Source organism: Monodon monoceros, unplaced genomic scaffold (assembly GCF_005190385.1).
Source record: "Monodon monoceros isolate NGI ecotype Baffin Bay Population unplaced genomic scaffold, NGI_Narwhal_1 Super_Scaffold_6, whole genome shotgun sequence".
NCBI classification, from domain to species: domain Eukaryota; kingdom Metazoa; phylum Chordata; class Mammalia; order Artiodactyla; family Monodontidae; genus Monodon; species Monodon monoceros.
The window spans coordinates 32455089-32477854 of NW_021703783.1; the positions used below are offsets into that span (position 1 = coordinate 32455089).

Sequence of the window (22766 nt, forward strand, 5' to 3'; positions counted from 1 at the left end):
GATAGATAGATAGATAGATAGATAGATAGATAGATAGATAGATAGATGATAGATATAGGTAGATAGATAGATAGATATATGGATGATGACAGAGATATATGCTGTACCCCTTACACTTATACAGGGCTGTGCGTCAATTATATCTCAATAAAACCGGAAGAGAAAAATTTTTTAAAGCAGCCAACTATGCAGGGACAGATGCCAAACCGTCCCTGGTAGCCGGTTTCAAAGTTGTCACCGCTTCAGAACTGCACCAGAGTTTAACATACATGTTGCTATTACTCTATTTGCACCATCCAACTGCCAGCGATTTTATCCCTTAGATTGATATGCACACCATCATCTGCTCCCATGTTCAAATTTAGACCCAGTTTCAACTGGGTCAAATTTGAAACTCAGCTGTGTTTTCCAGGAGCGAAAATTCTCAACTTCCTTTCTTTGCCTTACCTGTGATGAGTCTCCCGTTACCACAATATACTTGCAGGTAGGGTTTCTGCACTTTCTGACTGCAAGAGGTCTGGTTGAAGGATCGCAGAAACTTTCATTCACTTGCGTGTTTTGTGCACCCACGCACTTCACTTGCCGATGTGTCTCTCTTTTCTTACATGACGTTGAACACTAGAAATACAATGACGAAATGAAGAACACATTCTTTCACTGAAGGGTTGTCTGAAAGTGTACTTGACAATACTCACATCCAGCCACTCTCCCGCCACCCAATGGTACTGTATGCAGTCCTGATGCCAACACTGTCTCTGAAAATAAGGCCGTGTGGACTGATCACACTTTTCTTCCGCCACCCGACCAACACCTCGCAGTCTGCAGTACACATCCCTTTGCTGAACTCCAGAGCCACAGGTCACAGAGCACTATGAAGAAACCCAAACGATTGGAATAATTAACTAACAAATATCAAATTATGTAAAAATCGCAAAGTAGAGCAAAATTATACCATGCATTAGATAGAAAATACATGCAAGAAGTATTTTTAACATTGCCTGGTCTGGAGCACCTATACAAGTATACAAATAGATGTTCTTTATTTTGCAATACCTATTCAAGTCTTGTAGAAACTATGACCAGATACTCCATCTGAATTGATAGCTCTCTCTTCTGACTTAAACATACTTAATATCTATAAAATTTACCACACAAACTATTCTACTACTACATTGCTTTTGAACATTATTTAAATATTGAAATTACACTGTATTCATAATCTCCCTCAAAGCAACAATAATTTACAAGTTTGGGTTCTATCCATCTTTATACCTGCCGTCCCTATTACAGCTTGGGGATCCAAACATTTGCTGATTTGTTGACTCGTGATTGTATTTCAGTGGAGAGGTGTTTTGGGAAACTGATCGTGTAAGCTTACAGTTTACTTAGACAACCTTGTCTTAGCCTCTGCTCTCACTTGTCTTATCTGTACAAAGAAGGTTTTGTGTTATTTGTAAAATTTCACAGAACATGTCCCACACATTTATTCCTCGCAACAGCTCTTCAAAGGAGGCACCAGGGTTGAGGGCCTGGGACTTAGCTAAGAGATGTTATGTCATTTGCCTGAGCTACTACGTGAAGTCAGTGGCGAAGCAGGTTTAAGCCCGCTTCTTTCTGACTGCAGCCTTTGAGCTCTCCCTGTGCTGCCTCCACGGGATGGAGAAGGACTTGGCAACTTCTCAGGGTTTTCTCAACTCCGCAAGGCCAAGCCATAAAACAGCAGAGCCTGACCACAACCAAGAGCTAGGATGCCAACATTAATAAAGTAGGGAGAACGTCTAAGGGTATTTATTTAATTTGTGAGCTTGGTTTTTATACTCTTCGTTATTCCAGAAGGGATTGGAGGTCATATTGAATGTTACATGGGGCCTCGTGGCTGTTCGCAACTGTGACAGTGTAAGGGTAAAACTTCAGGTTTTTCATTAAGGTCTCTATTTCTGCAGGATTAACAGAGTCAGTGGTTGCTTTTTTCTCTAACAGTAAATATGTCTCTGCAGAATATGGTTTCACCATGAATTTTAAAACACTTAAAGCCCACAAAAGCTAAGAACTTAGTTCACCTGTTAGACTCAAGGTCCTCTTATAAACGCTTGCAACAATTTTACTCTAGCGGCACCTTTAAATTCAGTTTTCTGTCTTGTGTGTATAAGCGGCAACCACTGACTTAAAAGAGGATTTTTATATTTTTTTAACTTACAAAGAATATTATGCATATCTACATCGCTTACTTATATTGACCCTCATTTTATGCTTTAGCAGTTGAATTTTGACAGCTCATTGAATGTTTTCACAAAAAAGACATGGTTCCTTTGTATGGAGATAATAATAATTTAATGTGTATTTTGTGCAGGGCACAATATTAAGCAGACTAAGATGTCAGGTTGTAGTTTAACTTATCTGAACCTTTGGTGAAATGTTTAGTCTATAAAATAAGGCTCCTGCAAACATTTTCCAGTAATAATTTCACAAATATAAACCATATTCAGAAAAATTCCTACTTCTAAACCTGAAAAAAAAATCCTGAAAACAAATTTCACAAAACGTAATTTAGCAAGAAGTTCTTTCAGATAAATAGCGTTTTCTACAGTTCAATAATCCACAGTGGCTGACTGATTCTTTGACCACAGCATGCATTTAGAAGAGTCCACTGACACCATAGGGGGCTACTATAATGGACCTCACCCTCAAAGGAAAAAAAAAAACTGGACTACTGCTTGGAAGAACACAAGTAACTTTTGTTTTTCAGCATTTTTTAGAGATAAGAGTACAAAAGACTAAACTGATGTGATTTCAGATTTGAACAGAGGAGAGAATTCTTTGCTTAAATGAAGTATTTCTTAGCCTCATGTCATCGATAACCCTAACTGCCAAGTCCAAGAGACACTTTTCAAGTCTTTTCTTAGTTAATCTCACTGACACCGTCAGCACCAGTGACCACATTCTGTTGAGCCTTTCTGGCCTCTGTGATTGAAATCCCCTCTGGTTCCAGGTACTCTCCTCTTGCAGTCCTTAACTGACTCTATTTTCTCTGTTTAGCCTTTAAATGTTAGCATCTCCCAGGGTTCTCTTTATAACTTGCTTCCCTTTATACCCTCTGAGCTCTTTCTGAGCAATTTCTTCTATGTCCCAATAATTTCTGAATCTGTTCTCTCTAGCCTTGATCATAATTCTGAGCTCTCCATTTATATTTTCATGTATTTACAAGGAATTTTTCATGTATTGACAAGAATTTTCATGTATTTTCTACATAGATATGTCAAAGGCACCTCAAATCCAACATTTCCAAAGCCTAACTTATTGCCTTTGCCCATCAGCTCCTCTTACGGGCTGCGGATGCTGTGAAGACAGGATAACTCACTCTTACGTCCAGCGACTTATTAGAATGACCTCCCAAGGTACAGCTGTAACTCCAGAGTAGTCACCTTTATTCAACAGCTTTATTGAACCACATTTTTATAAGCATGTTAAATTTTATCTTTCTTTAAAAATCCAAGTAACTCATATGAAGGCAATGCGAGTCTATCATTACGAGTATGACACAAATAATTGATTGGAAGGCACTAACTGACCGCCACTGCATAATTTAACTCAGAGAGGAAAAGTCAGCCAAACTTCCTATTCATGCGTACATGTACTACAACACTGCATAGCCTGGTGCTTTAAAAACATGACAGTGGAAGTGGAGAAGGTAAGTTTTAGCCAATCCACAGGTACTGTAGCTGTTTTAGCTACTGTAGAGCAGAGATGAAGAAATGTTAGAACATGCATTGCCAAATGGGTTCATTAAGGCTAACTCACTCTGCTATTTAATAAAAAATTATTTTAAATGTAATAGTAAAGTCCTTTCTTGATGCATTATTTATAATTTCTTGTTAATGGATTAAGGTTTTGATTTTATTATAGTCAGTTATTTGTAACTATAGTTTATTTCAAATGCATCAATACTGTAGCAGTAGTATTAGCAGTAGTACAGGATTTTGAGTTAGAAAAGACTCTAGGAATATCTAATTCCAATTCCTCTTCCATCCTGAAATCCATTTTACAGCAGTAGTGAATGAATGAATATCAAACCTACCCATACTTCCACAGCCTCAGTATGAGTAAGTTCACTGTATCCTGAAAGCAATCATTTCATTTTTGGGTGACTCTAAAGTTTTAGCAAATACTCTCCTATATTGAGTTGAAATATTCTTCCGTAAACTTTACCCACTGTCTAGAACCTGTCCTCCTTATCAACATAGAACAAATTCATACTTACTTTCATGTGAGAAAGTATAAAGGTGTGAGGTCTGGAAAGGGAGCAGCTATTTTATGACCATTAGGGTTGATCAACAGAATCACAGAAATGCCCATCCAGCACCCTGCCATTGTGGAGCTACTGAATCAAACTTAAATCTAGTGACCTTCTGGTCTTGTTACGTGAAGAATAAATGACTTTGAGTTCGAGCCACTAATAATCAGTACTTTTCCTACTTGCAACAGAACACAGTGGAACTGATACAGAATAGTTACAACAATTCGATTGTGCTTCTCTGGGGATTTGGTAATTTGTCAAGACTTTTCTTACAGTGTGGGTCTCAGAATAGGTACTGCTCCAAAAATCTGACCAGAATTTATTAGTGCAAAATTTTGAACACTCTTCATGTATTAATGTAGCCTAATATGTTGCTAGTGATTTAAGCAACTACACCATATTCAATACATGATCAATTAAACCCTCAGTTATTTTCCTAAGGTATGTAAAATCCATATATATCTTAAATTTATGCAACAGGCTTTTTATATATAAATAAGCCTGTAATGAACTCAACACAACATAGAAACTACGTTTCTGTTGAATGCATTGTTATGTGTCATCCAGTGACATTCTGCAATTGTTGACTTCAGATGCCTTGTAAGAGGGGAGATACATTGCTAAGGAAGTAAAAGACATTGCTAAGGAAGTATAAAGATGAGCTCATGTAAAATGATAACTATAAAATAATTATGACAGCAACTACAATAGGGAAGACTCAGACAAGTGTTCAAATGCTCACCCCCCGCCCCCATCACTTCCTGGCCTGTGACATGCACAAGCTGTTCAGTACTTAACCCCTATAAGCTGTTGTTTCCTCATCAGCATAATGAATACCTACAGTTGGGAAGAATACAGAAGTCTCTCAGCAGTGTCAGGAGCTGACGGTCCCTTGCTGCTTCCGTCCTATTCCCATTTTTTTCACTTTTCTTACGGAGATACAAATATGTTTGCCTTGAAAAGTTTCTCGACACATGCCTCAAACCAAAGAGTATTAGTCGTCTCAGCCCACTCAAAGATAGACCATCTTAAGTATCAAGAAAGATGATAAAGGAAGAGAGTTAACAGGCAGCATAGAAATTCAAAAGCAGAATTGCTGGCCCTAGCTAGAAAAGATTGAGAAGCATAGCTCACCCAGCCACAGAACAAAAAGACATCCTCTCTGACCTTGGCCTCAGCCTGTCTTCCTGGAAGAAAACTCACTTAACCTGGGTGTAAAGATGAAGAGGCTCTGCATTCTTGGTCAGGGGCTGTGGGGACTTAAGATTTACTATCTTTTTAGATTATAAAAGATATATATGTATACATCACAATTTTTTCAAATATGACTATATTTGAAATCAAATATTTAAATCAAATATGATTTATATATGTATTTTGTAAATATAGAAAATATGGAATTACAGAAATACAAATTCACTTAACCATGTCAGCATTTAGCAAATAGCTTCCAAAAAAATTTTTTTTCACATTAGGTGTTTTGGGAAAGGGGGGCACTAGCCGGTAGACTTGTGAGATTTTGGAACTCATATCACATTTGGTTCCAACTCTGATCTTAAAATACTACAAAGAAAATAATGGGTCCCTGAAAAGAGGAACCAAGTAAGTGGCTGCTATCACGAGGCTCTAGATTCAATAGGGTTGCCTGAGATTCTTCAAGTATCTTTCTAAGCTGTCTGGCAAGTTTGCCATGATCAAGGGGAGGTGAGAATTCTGGATGATTTTTTTTTTCTGAGTATAAAAACTACGTTTGGATGGCACTGAACTAAGCATGAGACCATGAGGATGCTAACACCCCATGCTAGCCTTAAAAACTTGAATTTACAAGTGAAGCTGGTATTCCCAAATAGGTAAAATTAGGTGAAAACAAAAACAAAAAGCCTGGTTCCAGAAATAAGAGGATGAGGCTTTTTTCATTTTAAATGATTCCAGTATTTATTTTGCCTCTAAACGTATACATCTGGACCCTAGGGACAAAGGACTCTATATAGCAATGTTTGTTCCTGTTTGGCTGCAGTCATTAAAATGCATTACTAAATCCTTTCATTAAAAAAAAAGATATCAAATACCAAATGAAGAGTGTTAACTTCAAAACTCATTTGAGCACCTCTGTGGTCACAGTTTGCCAAGTAAGTCTTTCCATTAGAGGTACAATGTAAAATAGTAATAAAATGAAATTATAGTGAGGGATTCTAGTAAAGCAATTTTACAATTTATGCAGTTGGAACAAAGTAGCAACCAGTGATTATCCTGTAACTACCTCTGAAATTACACTTCTGTTGAATATATTATTATATGCAGCTCACTGACAGCCTGCAATTGTTAACTTCATGTGGGTACTTTTTCTAGAATAAATCAAAGCCAGCGACTTTACTAGTGGTCATTTGTTTCTGGCAGAGTTTTGGGGACTGTGTGGGTGTATGAAGCTAATTTCTATGACAAGGAAAACCAATTCAAAGAAAAAAAGCCGACGCTGTACAAAAGCATCTGTGTTTTTTATAGTCTTTACATATTCATATCTGTATCTTAGAAACCCCTGAAATACATCCCTTTAGTGAATCTTATATAATTTCAGAGTTGGTGGCAAGCCAAGGACAAGTTGTTAGCACCCATGATTGAGTCACTGTTGTGGAGCTGGAGGTCAAGGGTCAGGAAGTGTCCCTCATGAATAGCAACCACAGCAGCTGCAGCAGCTGCAAGGCAGCAAAAGAATCCTGGGGATCAAAAGGGATGCTGGTGGCCAAGAAGCAGAGTCTCTCCCGCTTCCAGTCCCATCCACCAGCGGCTCCTGCCTGCTGTCATTGAGAGAAGCTAGGGGATAACTAACTGAGGGGTCAAGGGAGACAGGATGGACCCAGTGTTTCTGTTTTGAACGACTTAGTAGGTAGTAGTGGCATTCACTAAATAAAACAGGTTAATGGGATATCTTTTAAATAATGGTCTCTGCTAAACCACAAAATTAATTTTATTTACTGTACCAAAATTCAGGGTAGAAGTAAGTGCTCAGATATATATGTTTTGTTTTGAGAAGAAAAACAGAGACATGTTTGCCCCTAGTTTTCAGTCAAAGATGAACCACAATTCTCAACACCCTAACACTTGACAGAGGCTAACTCTTCTACACAGAAACCTGAGATGCTCACCCAATTTGGGAGCTTTTTATTCAAAAATAATGATGCGCTGACACTGTCAATTTAAAAGCTGGTGCTCTGCCACCAAGGATCTGATCTCACGGAGTGAAGGATGAAAACTTAGAGGCCCAGGGAAACCCCACTTCTAGCTCCTGTCTGAACCCCTACCTTCCTAACATAGCTCCAGCATCAGACAGAGACAAGGAAGTTCCATCAGCAGAAGATGAGTTCTTTTTCCCATCGTAGGACTAGCTCCTCTAAGACACGGATAAGTATTCTGAGATACTGCTGAGAGCAGCCAGATAGCTTTGCTGAAAGCCTAGCCCCACTGAAATCAGGCCTCAGGAAATTATTCTAGTTATCATTTCTGGCTTCATTTATGGCTTTTTCCTCCTTAATATTTCCCAGGCTGGTCTTTGCTGGACAATCACATTCAAATATATGGCTTTCCCAGTTTAGATCTGGAGCTTACTTCCCTGAGTGTGCCAGAGCAAGTATCCATCACCCTTCTTTTATAAACTGAGTTTTCAGCCTTGGTCTCATCTCCGCAGCAGCTTCATTTTTGCTGAGTCTTTCCAAGCATGTCCACTCTCTGACCTTAGACCAGCTGGGCTCCCTAGTTCTGTCATTTCCCTGACTCTTAAACCATCTCCAATTATGATCCATCTGGAACTTACCAGTCCCTTCTCCAAGTTGCAAACTCAGCTCAAATCCAAGACTTTAGTGCGGAACCAAGACAGTTACTAAACACCTCATCAGGTATATTTTACAGTTAGGTCACCTGGAATAATATTATAATCATCAGTAGCCTCCGTAGTATTCAGTAACAGAATTTCTTGTACAGTTTACGACCACAAAAAAAAAAATCAAAAGACTAATTTGTTGAGCAGCCTCAGAAACAGCAGATTAAAGCTCCACAATCAACTTGATGTACCCTGCATCTGTGGAATACATGAATAGACAATGAAACATCCCAAATTAAGGAGCCGCGTGGATGAAAGGCTCTTGGTGCTCCAGCCAGAAGTCAGGGCTCTGCCTCTGAGGTGGGAGAGCCAACTTCAGGACACTGGTCAACAAGAGACCTCCCAGCTCCACATAATATCAAACGGTGAAAATCTCCCAGAGACCATCTTAACACCAGCACCCAGCTTCACTCAACGACCAGCAAGCTACAGTGCTGGACAACCTATGCCAAACAACTAGCAAAACAGGAACACAACCACACCCATTAGCAGAGAGGCTGCCTAAAATCATAATAAGGCCACAGACACCCCAAAACACACCACCAGACGTGAACCTGCCCACTAGAGAGCCAAGATCCAGCCTCATCCACCACAACACAGGCACTAGTCCCCTCCACCAGGAAGCCTACACAACCCACTGAACCAACCTTAGCCACTGGAAATAGACATCAAAAACAGCGGGAACTACGAACCTGCAGCCTGCAAAAAGTAGACCCCAAACACAGTAAGATAAGCAAAATGAGAAGACAGAAAATCACAGAGCAGATGAAGGAGCAAGATAAAAACCCACCAGACCTAACAAATGAAGAGGAAATAGGCAATCTACCTGAAAAAGAATTCAGAATAATAATAGTACAGATGATCCAAAATCTTGGAAATAGAATGGACAAAATGCAAGAAACAGTTAACAAGGACCTAGAAGAAATAAAGATGAAACAAGCAACGATGAACAACACAATAAAAGAAATTAAAAGGACTCTAGATGGGATCAATAGCAGAATAACTGAGGCAGAAGAACGGATAAGTGACCTGGAAGATAAAATAGTGGAAATAACTACTGCAGAGCAGAATAAAGAAAAAAGAATGAAAAGAACTGAGGACAGTCTCAGAGACCTCTGGGACAACATTAAACGCATCAACATTCGAATTATAGGTGTTCCAGAAGAAGAAGAGAAAAAGAAAGGGACTGAGAAAATATTTGAAGAGATTATAGTTGAAAACTTCCCTAATATGGGAAAGGAAATAGTTAATCAAGTCCAGGAAGCACAGAGAGTCCCATACAGGATAAATCCAAGGAGAAATACGCCAAGACACATATTAATCAAACTGTCAAAAATTAAATACAAAGAAAGCATATTAAAAGCAGCAAGGGAAAAACAACAAAAAACACACAAGGGAATCCTCATAAGGTTAACAGCTGATCTCTCAGCAGAAACCCTACGGGCCAAAAGGGAGTGGCAGGACATACTGAAAATGATGAAGGAGAAAAACCTGCAACCAAGACTACTCTACTCAGCAAGGATCTCATTCAGATTTGATGGAGAAATTAAAACCTTTACAGACAAGCAAAAGCTGAGAGAGTTCAGCACCACCCAACCAGCTTTACAACAAATGCTAAAGGAACTTCTCTAGGCAAGAAACACAAGAGAAGGAAAAGACCTATAATAACGAACCCAAAACAATTTAGAAAATGGGAATAGGAACATATATATCGATAATTAACTTAAATATAAATGGACTAAATGCTCCCACCAAAAGACACAGATTGGCTGAATGGATACAAAAACAAGACCCTTATATATGCTGTCTACAAGAAACCCACTTCAGACCTAGAGACACATACAGACTGAAAGTAAGGGGATGGAAAAAGATATTCCATGCAAATGGAAACCAAAAGAAAGCTGGAGTAGCAATTCTCATATCAGACAAAATAGACTTTAAAATAAGGACTATTAGAAGAGACAACGAAGGACACTACATAATGATCAAGGGATCGATCCAAGAAGAAGATATAAGAATTGTAAATATTTATGTACCCAACATAGGAGCACCTCAATACATAAGGCAAATACTAACAGCCATAAAAGGGGAAATCGACAGTAACATATTCAGAGTAGGGGACTTTAACACTCCACTTTCACCAATGGACAGATCATCCAAAATGAAAATAAATAAGGAAACACAAGCTTTAAATGATACATTAAACAAGATGGACTTAATTGATATTTATAGGACACTCCATCCAAAAACAACAGAATACACATTTTTCCCAAGTGCTCATGGAACATTCTCCAGGATAGATCATATCTTGAGTCACAAATCAAGCCTTGGTAAATTTAAGAAAATTGAAATTGTATCAAGTATCTTTTCCGACCACAACACCATGAGACTAGATATCAATTACAGGAAAAGATCTGTAAAAAATACAAACACATGGAGACTAAACAATACACTACTTAATAATGAAGTGATCACTGAAGAAATCAAAGAGGAAATCAAAAAATGCCTAGAAACAAATGACAATGGAGACACAACGACCCAAAACCTATGGAATGCAGCAAAAGCAGTTCTAAGGGGGAAGTTTATAGCAATACAAGCCCATCTTAAGAAGCAGGAAACATCTCGAATAAACAACCTAACCTTGCACCTCAAGCAATTAGAGAAAGAAGAATAAAAAAACCCCAAAGCTAGCAGAAGGAAAGAGATCATAAAAATCAGATCAGAAATAAATGAAAAAGAAATGAAGGAAACAATAGCAAAGATCAATAAAACTAAAAGCTGGTTCCTGGAGAAGATAAACAAAATAGATAAACCACCAGCCGGACTCACCAAGAAAAAAAGGGAGAAGGCTCAAATCAATAGAATTAGAAATGAAAAAGGAGAAGTAACAACTGACACTGCAGAAATGAAAAAGATCATGAGAGATTACTACAAGCAACTCTATGCCAATAAAATGGACACCCTGAAAGAAATGGACAAATTCTTAGAAATGCACAACGTGCCAAGCCTGAATCAGGAAGAAATAGAAAATATGAATAGACCAATCACAAGCACTGAAATTGAAACTGTGATTAAAAATCTTCCAACAAACAAAAGCCCAGGACCAGATGGCTTCACAGGCGAATTCTATCAAACATTTAGAGAAGAGCTAACACCTATCCTTCTCAAATTCTTCCAAAATATAGCAGACGGAGGAACACTCCCAAATTCCTTCTACGAGGCCACCATCACCTTGATACCAAAACCAGACAAGGATGTCACAAAGAAAGAAAACTACAGGCCAATATCACTGATTTACATAGATGTAAAAATCCTCAACAAAGTACTAGCAAACAGAATCCAACAGCACATTAAAAGGATCATACACCATGATCAAGTGGGGTTTATTCCAGGAATACAAGGATTCTTCAATATACGCAAATCTATCAATGTGATAAACCATATTAACAAACTGAAGGAGAAAAACCATATGATCATCTCAATAGATGCAGAGAAAGCTTTTGACAAAATTCAACACCCATTTATGATAAAAACCCTGCAGAAAGTAGGCATAGAGGGAACTTCCCTAAACATAATAAAGACCATATATGACAAACCCACAGCCAACATCATCCTCAATGGTGAAAAACTGAAAGCATTTCCACTAACATCAGGAACAAGACAAGGTTGCCCACTCTCACCACTCTTATTCAACATAGTTTTGGAAGTTTTAACCACAGCAATCAGAGAAGAAAAGGAAATAAAAGGAATCCAAATGGGAAAAGAAGTAGTAAAGCTGTCACTCTTTGCAGATGACATGATACTATACATAGAGAATCCTAAAGATGCTACCAGAAAACTGCTAGAGCTAATCAATGAATTTGGTAAAGTAGCAGGATACAAAATTAATGCACAGAAATCTCTGGCATTCCTATATACTAATGATGAAAAACCTGAAAGTGAAATCAAGAAAACACTCCCATTTACCACTGCAACAAAAAGAATAAAATATCTAGGAATAAACCTACCTAAGGAGACAAAAGACCTGTATGCAGAAAATTATAAGACACTGATGAAAGAAATTAAAGATGATACAAATAGATGGAGAGATATACGATGTTCTTGGATTGGAAGAATAAGCTTTGTGAAAATGACCCTACTACCCAAAGCAATCTATAGATTCAATGCAATCCCTATCAAACTATCACTGGCATTTTTCACAGAACTAGAACAAAAAAATTCGCAATTTGTATGGAAACACAAAAGACCCCGAATAGTCAAAGCAATCTTGAGAACGAGAAAAGGAGCTGGAGGAATCAGGCTCCCTGACTTCAGACTATACTACAAAGCTACAGTAATCAAGACAGTATGGTACTGGCACAAAAACAGAAAGATAGATCAATGGAACAGGATAGAAAGCCCAGAGATAAACCCACGCACATATGGACACCTTATCTTTGATTAAAGTGGCAGGAATGTACAGTGGAGAAAGGACAGCCTCTTCAATAAGTGGTGCTGGGAATACTGGACCTGTAAAAGTATGAGATTAGATCACTCCCTAACACCATACACAAAAATAAGCTCAAAATGGATTAAAGACCTAAATGTAAGGCCAGAAACTGTCAAACTCTTAGAGGAAAACACAGGCAGAACACTCTATGACATAAATCACAGCAAGATCCTTTCTGACCCACCTCCTAGAGTAATGGAAATAAAAACAAAAATAAACAAATGGGACCTAATGAAACTTCAAAGCTTTTGCACAGCAAAGGAAACCATAAACAAGACCAAAAGACAACCCTCAGAATGGGAGAAAATATTTGCAAATGAAGCAACTGACAAAGGATTAATCTCCAAAATTTACAAGCAGCTCATGCAGCTCAATAACAAAAAAACAAACAACCCAATCCAAAAATGGGCAGAAGACCTAAATAGACATTTCTCCAAAGAAGATATACAGACTGCCAACAAACACATGAAAGAATGCTCAACATCATTAATCATTAGAGAAATGCAAATCAAAACTACAATGAGATATCATCTCACACCGGTCAGAATGGCTATCATCAAAAAATCTAGAAACAATAAATGCTGGGAAGGGTGTGGAGAAAAGGGAACACTCTTGCACTGCTGGTGGGAATGTGAATTGGTTCAGCCACTATGGAGAACAGTATGGAGGTTCCTTAAAAAACTACAAATAGAACTACCATATGACCCAGCAATCCTACTACTGGGCATATACCCTGAGAAAACCAAAATTCAAAAACAGTCATGTACCAAAATATTCATTGCAGCTCTATTTACAATAGCCCGGAGATGGAAACAACCTAAGTGCCCATCATCGGATGAATGGATAAAGAAGATGTGGCACATATATACAATGGAATATTACTCAGCCATAAAAAGAAACGAAATTGAGCTATTTGTAATGAGGTGGATAGACCTAGAGTCTGTCATACAGAGTGAAGTAAGTCGGAAAGAAAAAGACAAATACCGTATGCTAACACATATATATGGAATTTAAGAAGAAAAAAAAAATGTCATGAAGAGCCTAAGGGTAAGACAGGAATAAAGACACAGACCTACTGGAGAACGGAATTGAGGATATGGGGAGGGGGAAGGGTGAGCTGTGACAGGGCGAGACAGAGTCATGGACATATACACACTAACAAAAGTAAGGTAGATAGCTAGTGGGAAGCAGCCGCATGGCACAGGGATACCGGCTCGGTGCTTTGTGACCGCCTGGAGGGGTGGGATAGGGAGGGTGGGAGGGAGGGAGACGCAAGAGGGAAGAGATATGGGAACATATGTATATGTATAACTGATTCACTTTGTTATGAAGCAGAAACTAACACACCATTGTAAAGCAATTATACCCCAATAAAGATGTTTAAAAAAAAAAGACTAATTTGTTATTAAGCTATGAACTTAGCAAACGTGTTAACACTGTACAATATTAATTCAGAGCATAGTGCAAAAAAATTGTGTAATAGAATAAAACACATTTAGTAGAGTAAAACTTTCAAGGTTATTGAAAGCATACAGAATGAATTAAGATTTTCTCTGTAAATGCAAAAATACATATATAATCATAAAACATCTTACATACCTCATTCCATTTTTTGGCTTTCCATGAAGGGCATCTGACAGATCTACAAGCTTTATGAGTTCGAGGTTTCTGTAGATGACTGCAATATTTTTCTTCTAATTTCCCATGGAATTGGTCAACGCAAATCACCTCACGGTACTTTAAACCTTTACCACAAGGAGCTGAGCACTGGAAAATAAATATGAATGCACTTGATTCATTTTATCTTTACTAATTAAAGTTTATCTGCAAGAAGTGTAAAATGAAGCAATCAAAACATCATCACTTTGATATTTCATCAAGATATACTTTGATATTTCTAATGAGAGAATTTAAAATTTGCCAATCTGCCCTCGACCATCACTGATATTGATATGATAAGGTATCCATTTATTCTTCAAAAAAGTATTGATTGTCTACCATATACCAAGCAGTCTTCTGGCACATAAATGCTTTAGATCTTTTGAGGTTAAAGACTATCTGCAGCTAACTCCTGTTATCACACATATTTCAATAAAACTTGCTTTCGATTTTGTATGGTCGCCACGTATTCAATTTTTAACCCCATATGTCTTGCCATAGTGCAAACTGTGCTTTGGATGTCAAAAACAAAACAAAACAAAAATCTCTCAATGTAGGAAACTATGAGAAAGTATAAAATTAATTTTTTAAAGTGCAATTCAGTTCAGGTTTGTTTTTCACTTCCATCTGGCAACTGTATGTCCCCATCATCAACCCTCCAAAATATTTAGTGAAAAACAAACTACCTAAAGTCTCTGTAAGGATATATGTAAAATAGTGATCGGACTTCCTTTTTCAGCCAGTTGCCATTTTATGAGCAAGGCCAGTGCAGAGGAGAGAAAGGGCTTGGGCTCTGGCATTGAATACCAGCTCTGCCACTTACTATTTGGGTGACTTTAAGTGTATTTCATCCCCTGGCCAAACCTCAGTTTCTTCATTATAAAGTGATGATAATGACACCAATATTAGTGGTTTATTATGAAGATTAACATGAGACAAAGAAAATGAGATATCTAATCCAGTCCTTTTACATAGGGTACATCTTCGGTGAATATTAGCTTCCTCTTCTACCATTTTCCTTCATATACTCTGAGGAGGTTGACAATTTTCAGCATGATATATGTACCAGCGAAAAGTTAAGCAAAGAAGACACGGATTCCAGATAACTCCTCTCATTCCTCTGAGACAGCTGGTTACATATGGTTTCATTTAGAAACATATACTGAGTTCTGAGAACATTAGATAATATATTATGCATTTTATGTATATTATGAGTTCAAAGAGTGACTAATATAGAGTATTAGATGTTTAAAATATTTTAAATTAAAAAAATGAATAGTTTGGGGATAATTTACCTTTATATGTTATCTGCAACACTATATCCCATTTGTGTAGGGAATTAATTTAACTTGGTGCCTTGATTATTAAGACGTTACCATATCTGAGATGTTCTCTTCCTGTTAACACCTACAGCTTTACATGCCACTTAGAACACACTTTAATTCAGTGTGAATTGTTAACGGGTCTTGATAAACCGTATTACATGTACATTCTTTCCTGCTATTTTTTATTTTTGTATTGAAGTGTAGTTGATTTACAATACTGTGTTAGCTTCAGGTTTATAGCACAGCAATTCAGATATATATATATATACATATATGTATATATATATATATAGAGAGAGAGAGAGAGAGAGAGAGAGACAGAGAGAGAGAGAGAGTGAGAGACATATATGTATGTATATATTTTTTCTTTTTCATATTCTTTTCCCTTATAGGATATTACAAAATATTGAGTATAGTTCCCTGTGCTATACAGTAGGTCCTGTTGGTTATCTATGTTATATATAATAGTATGTAAACATTAATCGCAGCTTCCTAATTTATCCGTCCCGCCACTTCCCCCTTTGGTAACCATAAATTTGTTTTCTATGTCTATGAGTCTATTTCTTTTTGGAAATAAGTTCATTTGTATCTTTTTTTTTTCAGATTCCACATATAAGCAATATCATATGATATTTGTCTTTGTCTGGCTTACTTCACTTAGTATGATAATCTCTAGGTCCATCCATGTTGCTGCAAATGGCATTGTTTCATTCTGAATGTGCCCGATCTCATCTTTCCTACTACTGACCTTCCCTTTCAGATCTACCTTTATGCTCTACTCCTCTTGATCTCTTATCGTGGGCACTTCCCTGCCTGTTTCTTGACTACATTGTTTATTTTTCAAAGAGTATAACATAGTTTATACTAAAAACATCACATACTATTGAGTACCAGGCGTATATTATCTGGGAGTATACATGCATGTTCACACATACAAGAATGTTTTTCTCCTTGGTTGTGTATTTTTTCTAACTTTTAAACTGTGACTTTTTGAACAAAGGAGGATTTATTACTCTCCCTGATAGTCCCTTGTAAAAAGTAATTATTATTGTGAATACTCATGATATGAGCCCAGTAGTACTTATGGAAGATGGAAAAATGTTTACTATTTTATTTGCTCTATGAATATTATTGAGTTTCTGCCATATACCAAGAGTAGCATATAAATATAGATTCATTAACCATCTTTTGCCTTGACTTATCCTCAAAGTGCTTATAATCTAAATGACACCATCTATTAAATGAATAATGCCAGAGTACATCTTAAATAATATTAAATTCAATAAAGATCAGAATAAAAATACAAGACAGTAAAAACCATTAAGATAATACAATAAAAATATTATTGAATTAAGAAAATAGTGAAAAATAGTCATTTCTTTATGGGATATTTGGTAAGCACTCAGGGAGAGGTGATATTTAAACTCAGTCTTGAAGATGTAGCTTTGTTGATGGACAAAGACAGATCGTCTTGTATATTTGTTTGATGTGCCTTATCTAATGTCCATGTGTCTCTGTTTTGCAAAATTCTCATAGTTCTTTTATCAGTGCCAAGAATCCAAGAATCATGCAGTAAACTGTTGATATTTCTGATAAGAATGACCAATTCATTTATGAAACTAACACAAGAAGAGACATTAAAGATTCTACTTTAGAATTGAACAATGCATTTCCTCTATAAGCAGCATTTGTGAGTGGAATGTAAACTGGGACATTACAGTTCACTACCAAAGTGAGGACTGTTTCTCACAAAACTGAATAGTCTCTCCTCATCTAACTGGAAGTCACCTTTTATTCTTCCTCTTCTTTGTTATTCTAATCTGTAACCAAGACTAGTGTTAAACATAATTTTAAACATATTGCTTCTTTATTTTTTTCAAGAACTGACAATGAATCTCTGTTGTCCTTAATACAATATGAAAACAAACCTCTTCCCTGCTTTCTTGATTCACCAAATTTCAGTCAACATCCCTTTCTAGCACAATATTCTGTTTCTTTTCAACACGCAACCTTTGCTCTACTAACGTATAACATAATTACTTTCTCTTTAGGGTGACATTTTCACTCACCACTGTACCTGATTCATATATTTTCCTTTTACTTCGATTAATCACTTGCCCTGGTGCTTTCTAAATAGTACTTATCCTTAAAGATCTAAGTCCATCCCATGTCTAAGGTGAATACATATCAATCTTTCACTTCTCTGAACTCTTCTGTCTCTGTTTTTTGGCACTTCATCATTTTCTATTTTTGTCACATACTTTATCCAAACTTCTAGAGGTCAAGGACCTTTTAGATCACCCACGTCACCCACAAAGTGGAAGGTACGATAAATATCAGCTGATTAATTGATGTTGATTCTTGGTGCAAGTAGTTATTTGTTTTTATTAAACTCTAAAATAATTTATTAAAACAGTTTACTTTTCCATGAAATATATTTATTGGATATTAAACTCAAAGTCTTCTAGGAAAGATAGACAAAATGTATAAAATCAAAGAATTGCAAAGTAAATTATGCTTTCGTTACACTTTTAAAGTAGCACTCTCTTTCCCCAAGATCTGAAAAGGAATAAGTACACTATTTTATCATGTCTGATGAATTCCATGTGGGCATTTAAGTAAAAAAGAACACATTATGCAAAGAATTATGTTTTGGTTGGAACGAAGCAGTCATAGAGTAAATAACTAGTGAAATGTTACCTTCCTTCTCTCAAACCACAATACATTCTGAGTTGTAAAGTTTCCACAAAATAGCTTATTTGGTAGAAAAACCCAAACATGGTCATTCTTTGCTCTGGGACCCCAGTAATTCTTTTCATTTTTGTTTTTCTCTATTTTATATCCCTGATACCATCCTATTCCCTTGAGGTTTTATTAACTGTATAATTTTTTTGAACTTTATTTTATATTTTACACAGCAGGTTCTTATTCATCTGTTTTACACATATCAGTGTATACATGTCAATCCCAATCTCCCAGTTCATCCCACCACCACCACCACCACCCCATCCCTCTTTCCCCCCTTGGTGTCCATACGTTTATTCTCTATATTCTGTCTCTATTTCTGCCTTGCAAACTGGTTCATCTGTACCATATTTTGATTAACTGTAAAATTTATTTCCAGCATTCTCGTCAAAATTTTTTTTTCTTTAAAATCATCTCTGTTATCCTTAGTTGATAGTCTTACTAACTAACTCTTTCTGAGATTTTTCCATGAATACTAGGGAGCAATAGCTATAGGAAGTGGTGACATTAAATGTAAGTAATCTGAATTGACTATTCTTATAAATTAGGTGAAGACACGTGCCTATTTAAGGAAAACAGGGCGTTCAAAGCAAATGTAGAATTTGCAGGCCCTAAAAATAGAATAGAATATCCAGAACCGTGCAGGTTGACTGGCACATTCAATCTCAAGATGGACAGTTGGAATTAATGAGTCCATTTTCACATGATTAACTTTGGAACAAGTCTATTCTCATTTTTCAAATGAAGCTGTACATAATTACAGAATGATTACTTCTGATATTGGAAGTGTGGATTATTGCTTTGTTTGCATATAAGGATACTATAGAAGAATGAATGAATTGACAATTTGTGAGAAACTTGTTGTTAATTTAATTCTAGAACTTAAATTGCAAGACAAAATAAAACAAGGAAATGAAGTTTACCTAGCTCCAGTTCTAGAAAATGGAAAACCGTGGGGTTTGTGTGTGTGTGTTAGACTTTCATAAACTGTAATGGTGATTGGGTCTCTATCCTCTCTGAAAGTAGTGGGAAACATACTGATATTGGGAGAATTAGTATGTACCCTAATTAACAATAAAATAGACCTGAAAAGTAACTGTTACACTATACCCTTGTCATGTATAAACTGCCTTTTACTGACAACAAACTGGGTAACTGTATGTAAGTTCTTTAATCTCACTCAACCTCTATTTTTCATATGTAATATTAGTAAAAGAATAACTATTTCATATAAATGTCTGGGTAAAGGTGAGGAGAAAGGAATTTTTTAAATGAGAGAAGGGGCCAAACTTAAAAAACTCTAAAGAATTTATAATGCTATAGCAAAATGTAAAAAATATTAAAATTAATAAAGAATAAAAAGAATCCTGCAAAACTTAATGTTAATTATATGAAGGACAACCTTGAAAATGTCTCCCATAATGTAAAAGTGAATGGGAAGATGACATAGAGAGAGAATATTGTTTCCTGGAAAACACTCTGCTCATTCCCAGCTCACGACATTTGCACATGTCATGTCCTCCAGTCCCAGCACTCTTCTTCCATTTCAATCCCTACATATTTTTCAGTGCTGAGTTTTAAATCTCATTCCCTCTGCAAAGCCTCCTTTGGCTGCTGGAGGATATCAGTCCAGGCTAGATTAGGTATGGCTCTTATAGAGCTTTTATACCTCAATACCTGGTTACCTCTTCCCCTGTTTCTTTTCCCTGCTAGACTATAAATTCTACGGGGAACAGACTTATTACAGGAAATCATGAAAAGTAGAAAGAACCCCAGAATCACTTGTTCCTAATTTAAAGTGTTATGAACCATTCTTCTTCTCAAAAGAAGAAATAATGGTACCATTGTACAATGAACCATAGTTCTCCTAAAATAATAACTATTCCACTGGTGCTACCTTAGCTGATTTTAGATGGTATATTTTAAATTTAATGCTTAAATTACATAGTAATGGTCAGCCTCAATTTTAGCTATAAAGATCCCTTAGCTAGCTCTTTGAAAACCAGAGTAAAAAAGAAAAGAACCTAAAGTTTGGTCTACTGAAAAACAAGTGAAGTCAAAGTTAAGAGTAAGAATTAATTATTCATGGGATCTATTTTAATTAAGTTTGACTAGAAAAGTAGCTAGGCAAAAAAAAAGTAGCTAGACTAGAAATTTGGCTAGAAATGTCTATTTCACTTGCCACTGCATAGTGTCATCTATGGATGAAGGAGTATATTTTTGTTTCTATGTTCCTCACGTAAACTTTAGCTAAATAACTCTAAGAATAAGTACTAAAACTAATATTTGACATTTTATATTAGAAAAGTATTATTAGAAACACTTAATATTAGAAAAGAGCTATAACATCAACTATAAGTTCTACGTTAAATATTTTTAATGATTATCAAGATAAGCAACCAATCAGTGAAAGCACAGGTTTTACAGAAAAGCTTAGCAATTCACATAGATTCTCGGTTTTTTATTTAAAATTTCCTAATTAATTCAATATATAGCCTAAATAATTTCCAGTTCTCTAAATGGACTTCAATCAGTAAATTTGGCAATGACCCCATTGTTTAAAGTCAGCAGGGTCAGTTAGTCGTTCAAGGTCAATTAGTCAGAACTAAAAGTATCTTGTAACAATAAAACTACAGCTTCCTTAACATTCCTCTTCATTTGCTGATAAGGAAAATATTTAACATTAAACAAGTATTATCAAAATTTGATAATACTATTGTAAACATTTTATTCTATATTATGGTTTATCACAAACCATTTCAGGGATAGTTAAAAATAATGACATTTAGTTTTTCAGCTATCAGAAATAGCATAATTTGACTTAATTTTAGTTTTCCAATGTTGTTATTATGCAAAAAATGACTAACAAGAAAATACAAAACTGAATAAAAATAAGTGAGTTACTATTAATCAATTTCACTTTGCTTTTCAGAATCTTTGGAATCTTCTGGTTGTTTTTCGAAACATAATCGTTAAGTCGTCAAACAACCTAATGAAGAAACGAATTTTTACTTTATTTCTAGATGTCACATTATCTCTGTTTCCTGACAGCAAGGTCCACAGTCATCTTTTGAAAATGTGAAAGCTCGCAACTGGATGGCTGGGAGTCATGTCCATCCTATTGCTTACTGTATGACAGGTATTAGCTAAGACAACCAAGGAAAACCTGCTACCAAGTGACAAAAGGGTTCACACAGTCTTTTTGTTTTAGGAGAGCTAAACTCACAGAAATGCAATCATTACACGTTACAAATCTAAGTCCAAATATACCTTCTCACTACAAACCAGAAATGCTTTCCATCAAGACAGGTGCAACTGAATAAGAAGCATCAATTTACAATGAAAAAAATGGAGAGGTTTTGATTTAAACACAAACGTATCATAGTAGCTAAATATAATCATGTACTTGGAAATAATTTGAGAGGATTAGTTGTCGTTTTCTTTGTCTTTATGGCAATTCCAAAAGTATCAATGAATTTCTCACTATAGGAACATGTATTATTTATCTTTGTTTTGAACTTTTCAAAACTAAACAGTTGTATGCTTCTATAGTAAAGTTAAATTTTAAATTTTTCATGGAAAATTTTTGATCATAGCTATTTTGCCAGAGAATTTTTTAAACTATGTTTTGGTGATTATGTTAAATGTCTTTACAACACTCTCATGAAACAAAAAAATTGTCTATGAAATGACATATTACAAAGGGAAATAATAGAGTTTCAGGCCAAAACAGTCCAGAAGTTAGATATTCTATGGAATAAAACACTATTGTGTGTATGCATTCATGGATATATATGTTTCTTTTTTCTTTCTGATATTTAAGAAGCCTATTATAACATTCTCTAAATAAAGTAAAGAGGCTAATCAAACAAACAGACTACATCTAAACCCCAGGAACAGCATGGTTTTTTTAAATTTCAGGAAGACAACGATAACTATCTATCTAAGAGAAAAGCCCCACTATAGAAAAATCTTAGCTATGAGTTTTATACAACTATTAATACTTTGTAATTAAGGGCATTCCTTACAATGGTGGAATACTATTTTAAATTGAGCTCCAAAACTATTAGAGAAGTAAAACATTAAAGTAGTTAGAGCAAAACAGCCAGAGTATAGTAAAGTAGGGTATCTCTCTGTTTAAAGAGAAGCAAAAAAATGACAAAAATATGCATATTAAGAGTAGAGTGTCAACTCTGTAAATATAGTACTGCTACTGTTCCTTTAATTCAATGCATATGTGCAGTAAGGAGTAAGATACTAAATCTTATCAACAGGGACCCCATTCATAGTATTTCCTGAAAGATTATACTTAGTTTTAAAGTTTAATGGAGTTTGAATATTTCCTTTTTAACCTGTTACAGACACCCTTTGACTATGCAG

The 22766-nt window shown here is 35.9% G+C and overlaps 1 protein-coding gene across 1 annotated transcript in view; it reads right to left on the minus strand.

Moving 5' to 3' along the window:
* Window positions 1-22766, minus strand: part of ADAMTS20 (ADAM metallopeptidase with thrombospondin type 1 motif 20) — a 207060-nt gene that overhangs the window by 38211 nt on the left and 146083 nt on the right. Inside the window, exons 29-31 of the mRNA XM_029205295.1 lie at window positions 14257-14424; window positions 696-869; window positions 448-618 (exon numbers count right to left, since the gene is read on the minus strand). Coding sequence (XP_029061128.1) covers window positions 448-618; window positions 696-869; window positions 14257-14424 — 513 coding nt within the window. The remainder of the gene's footprint in view (window positions 1-447; window positions 619-695; window positions 870-14256; window positions 14425-22766) is intronic.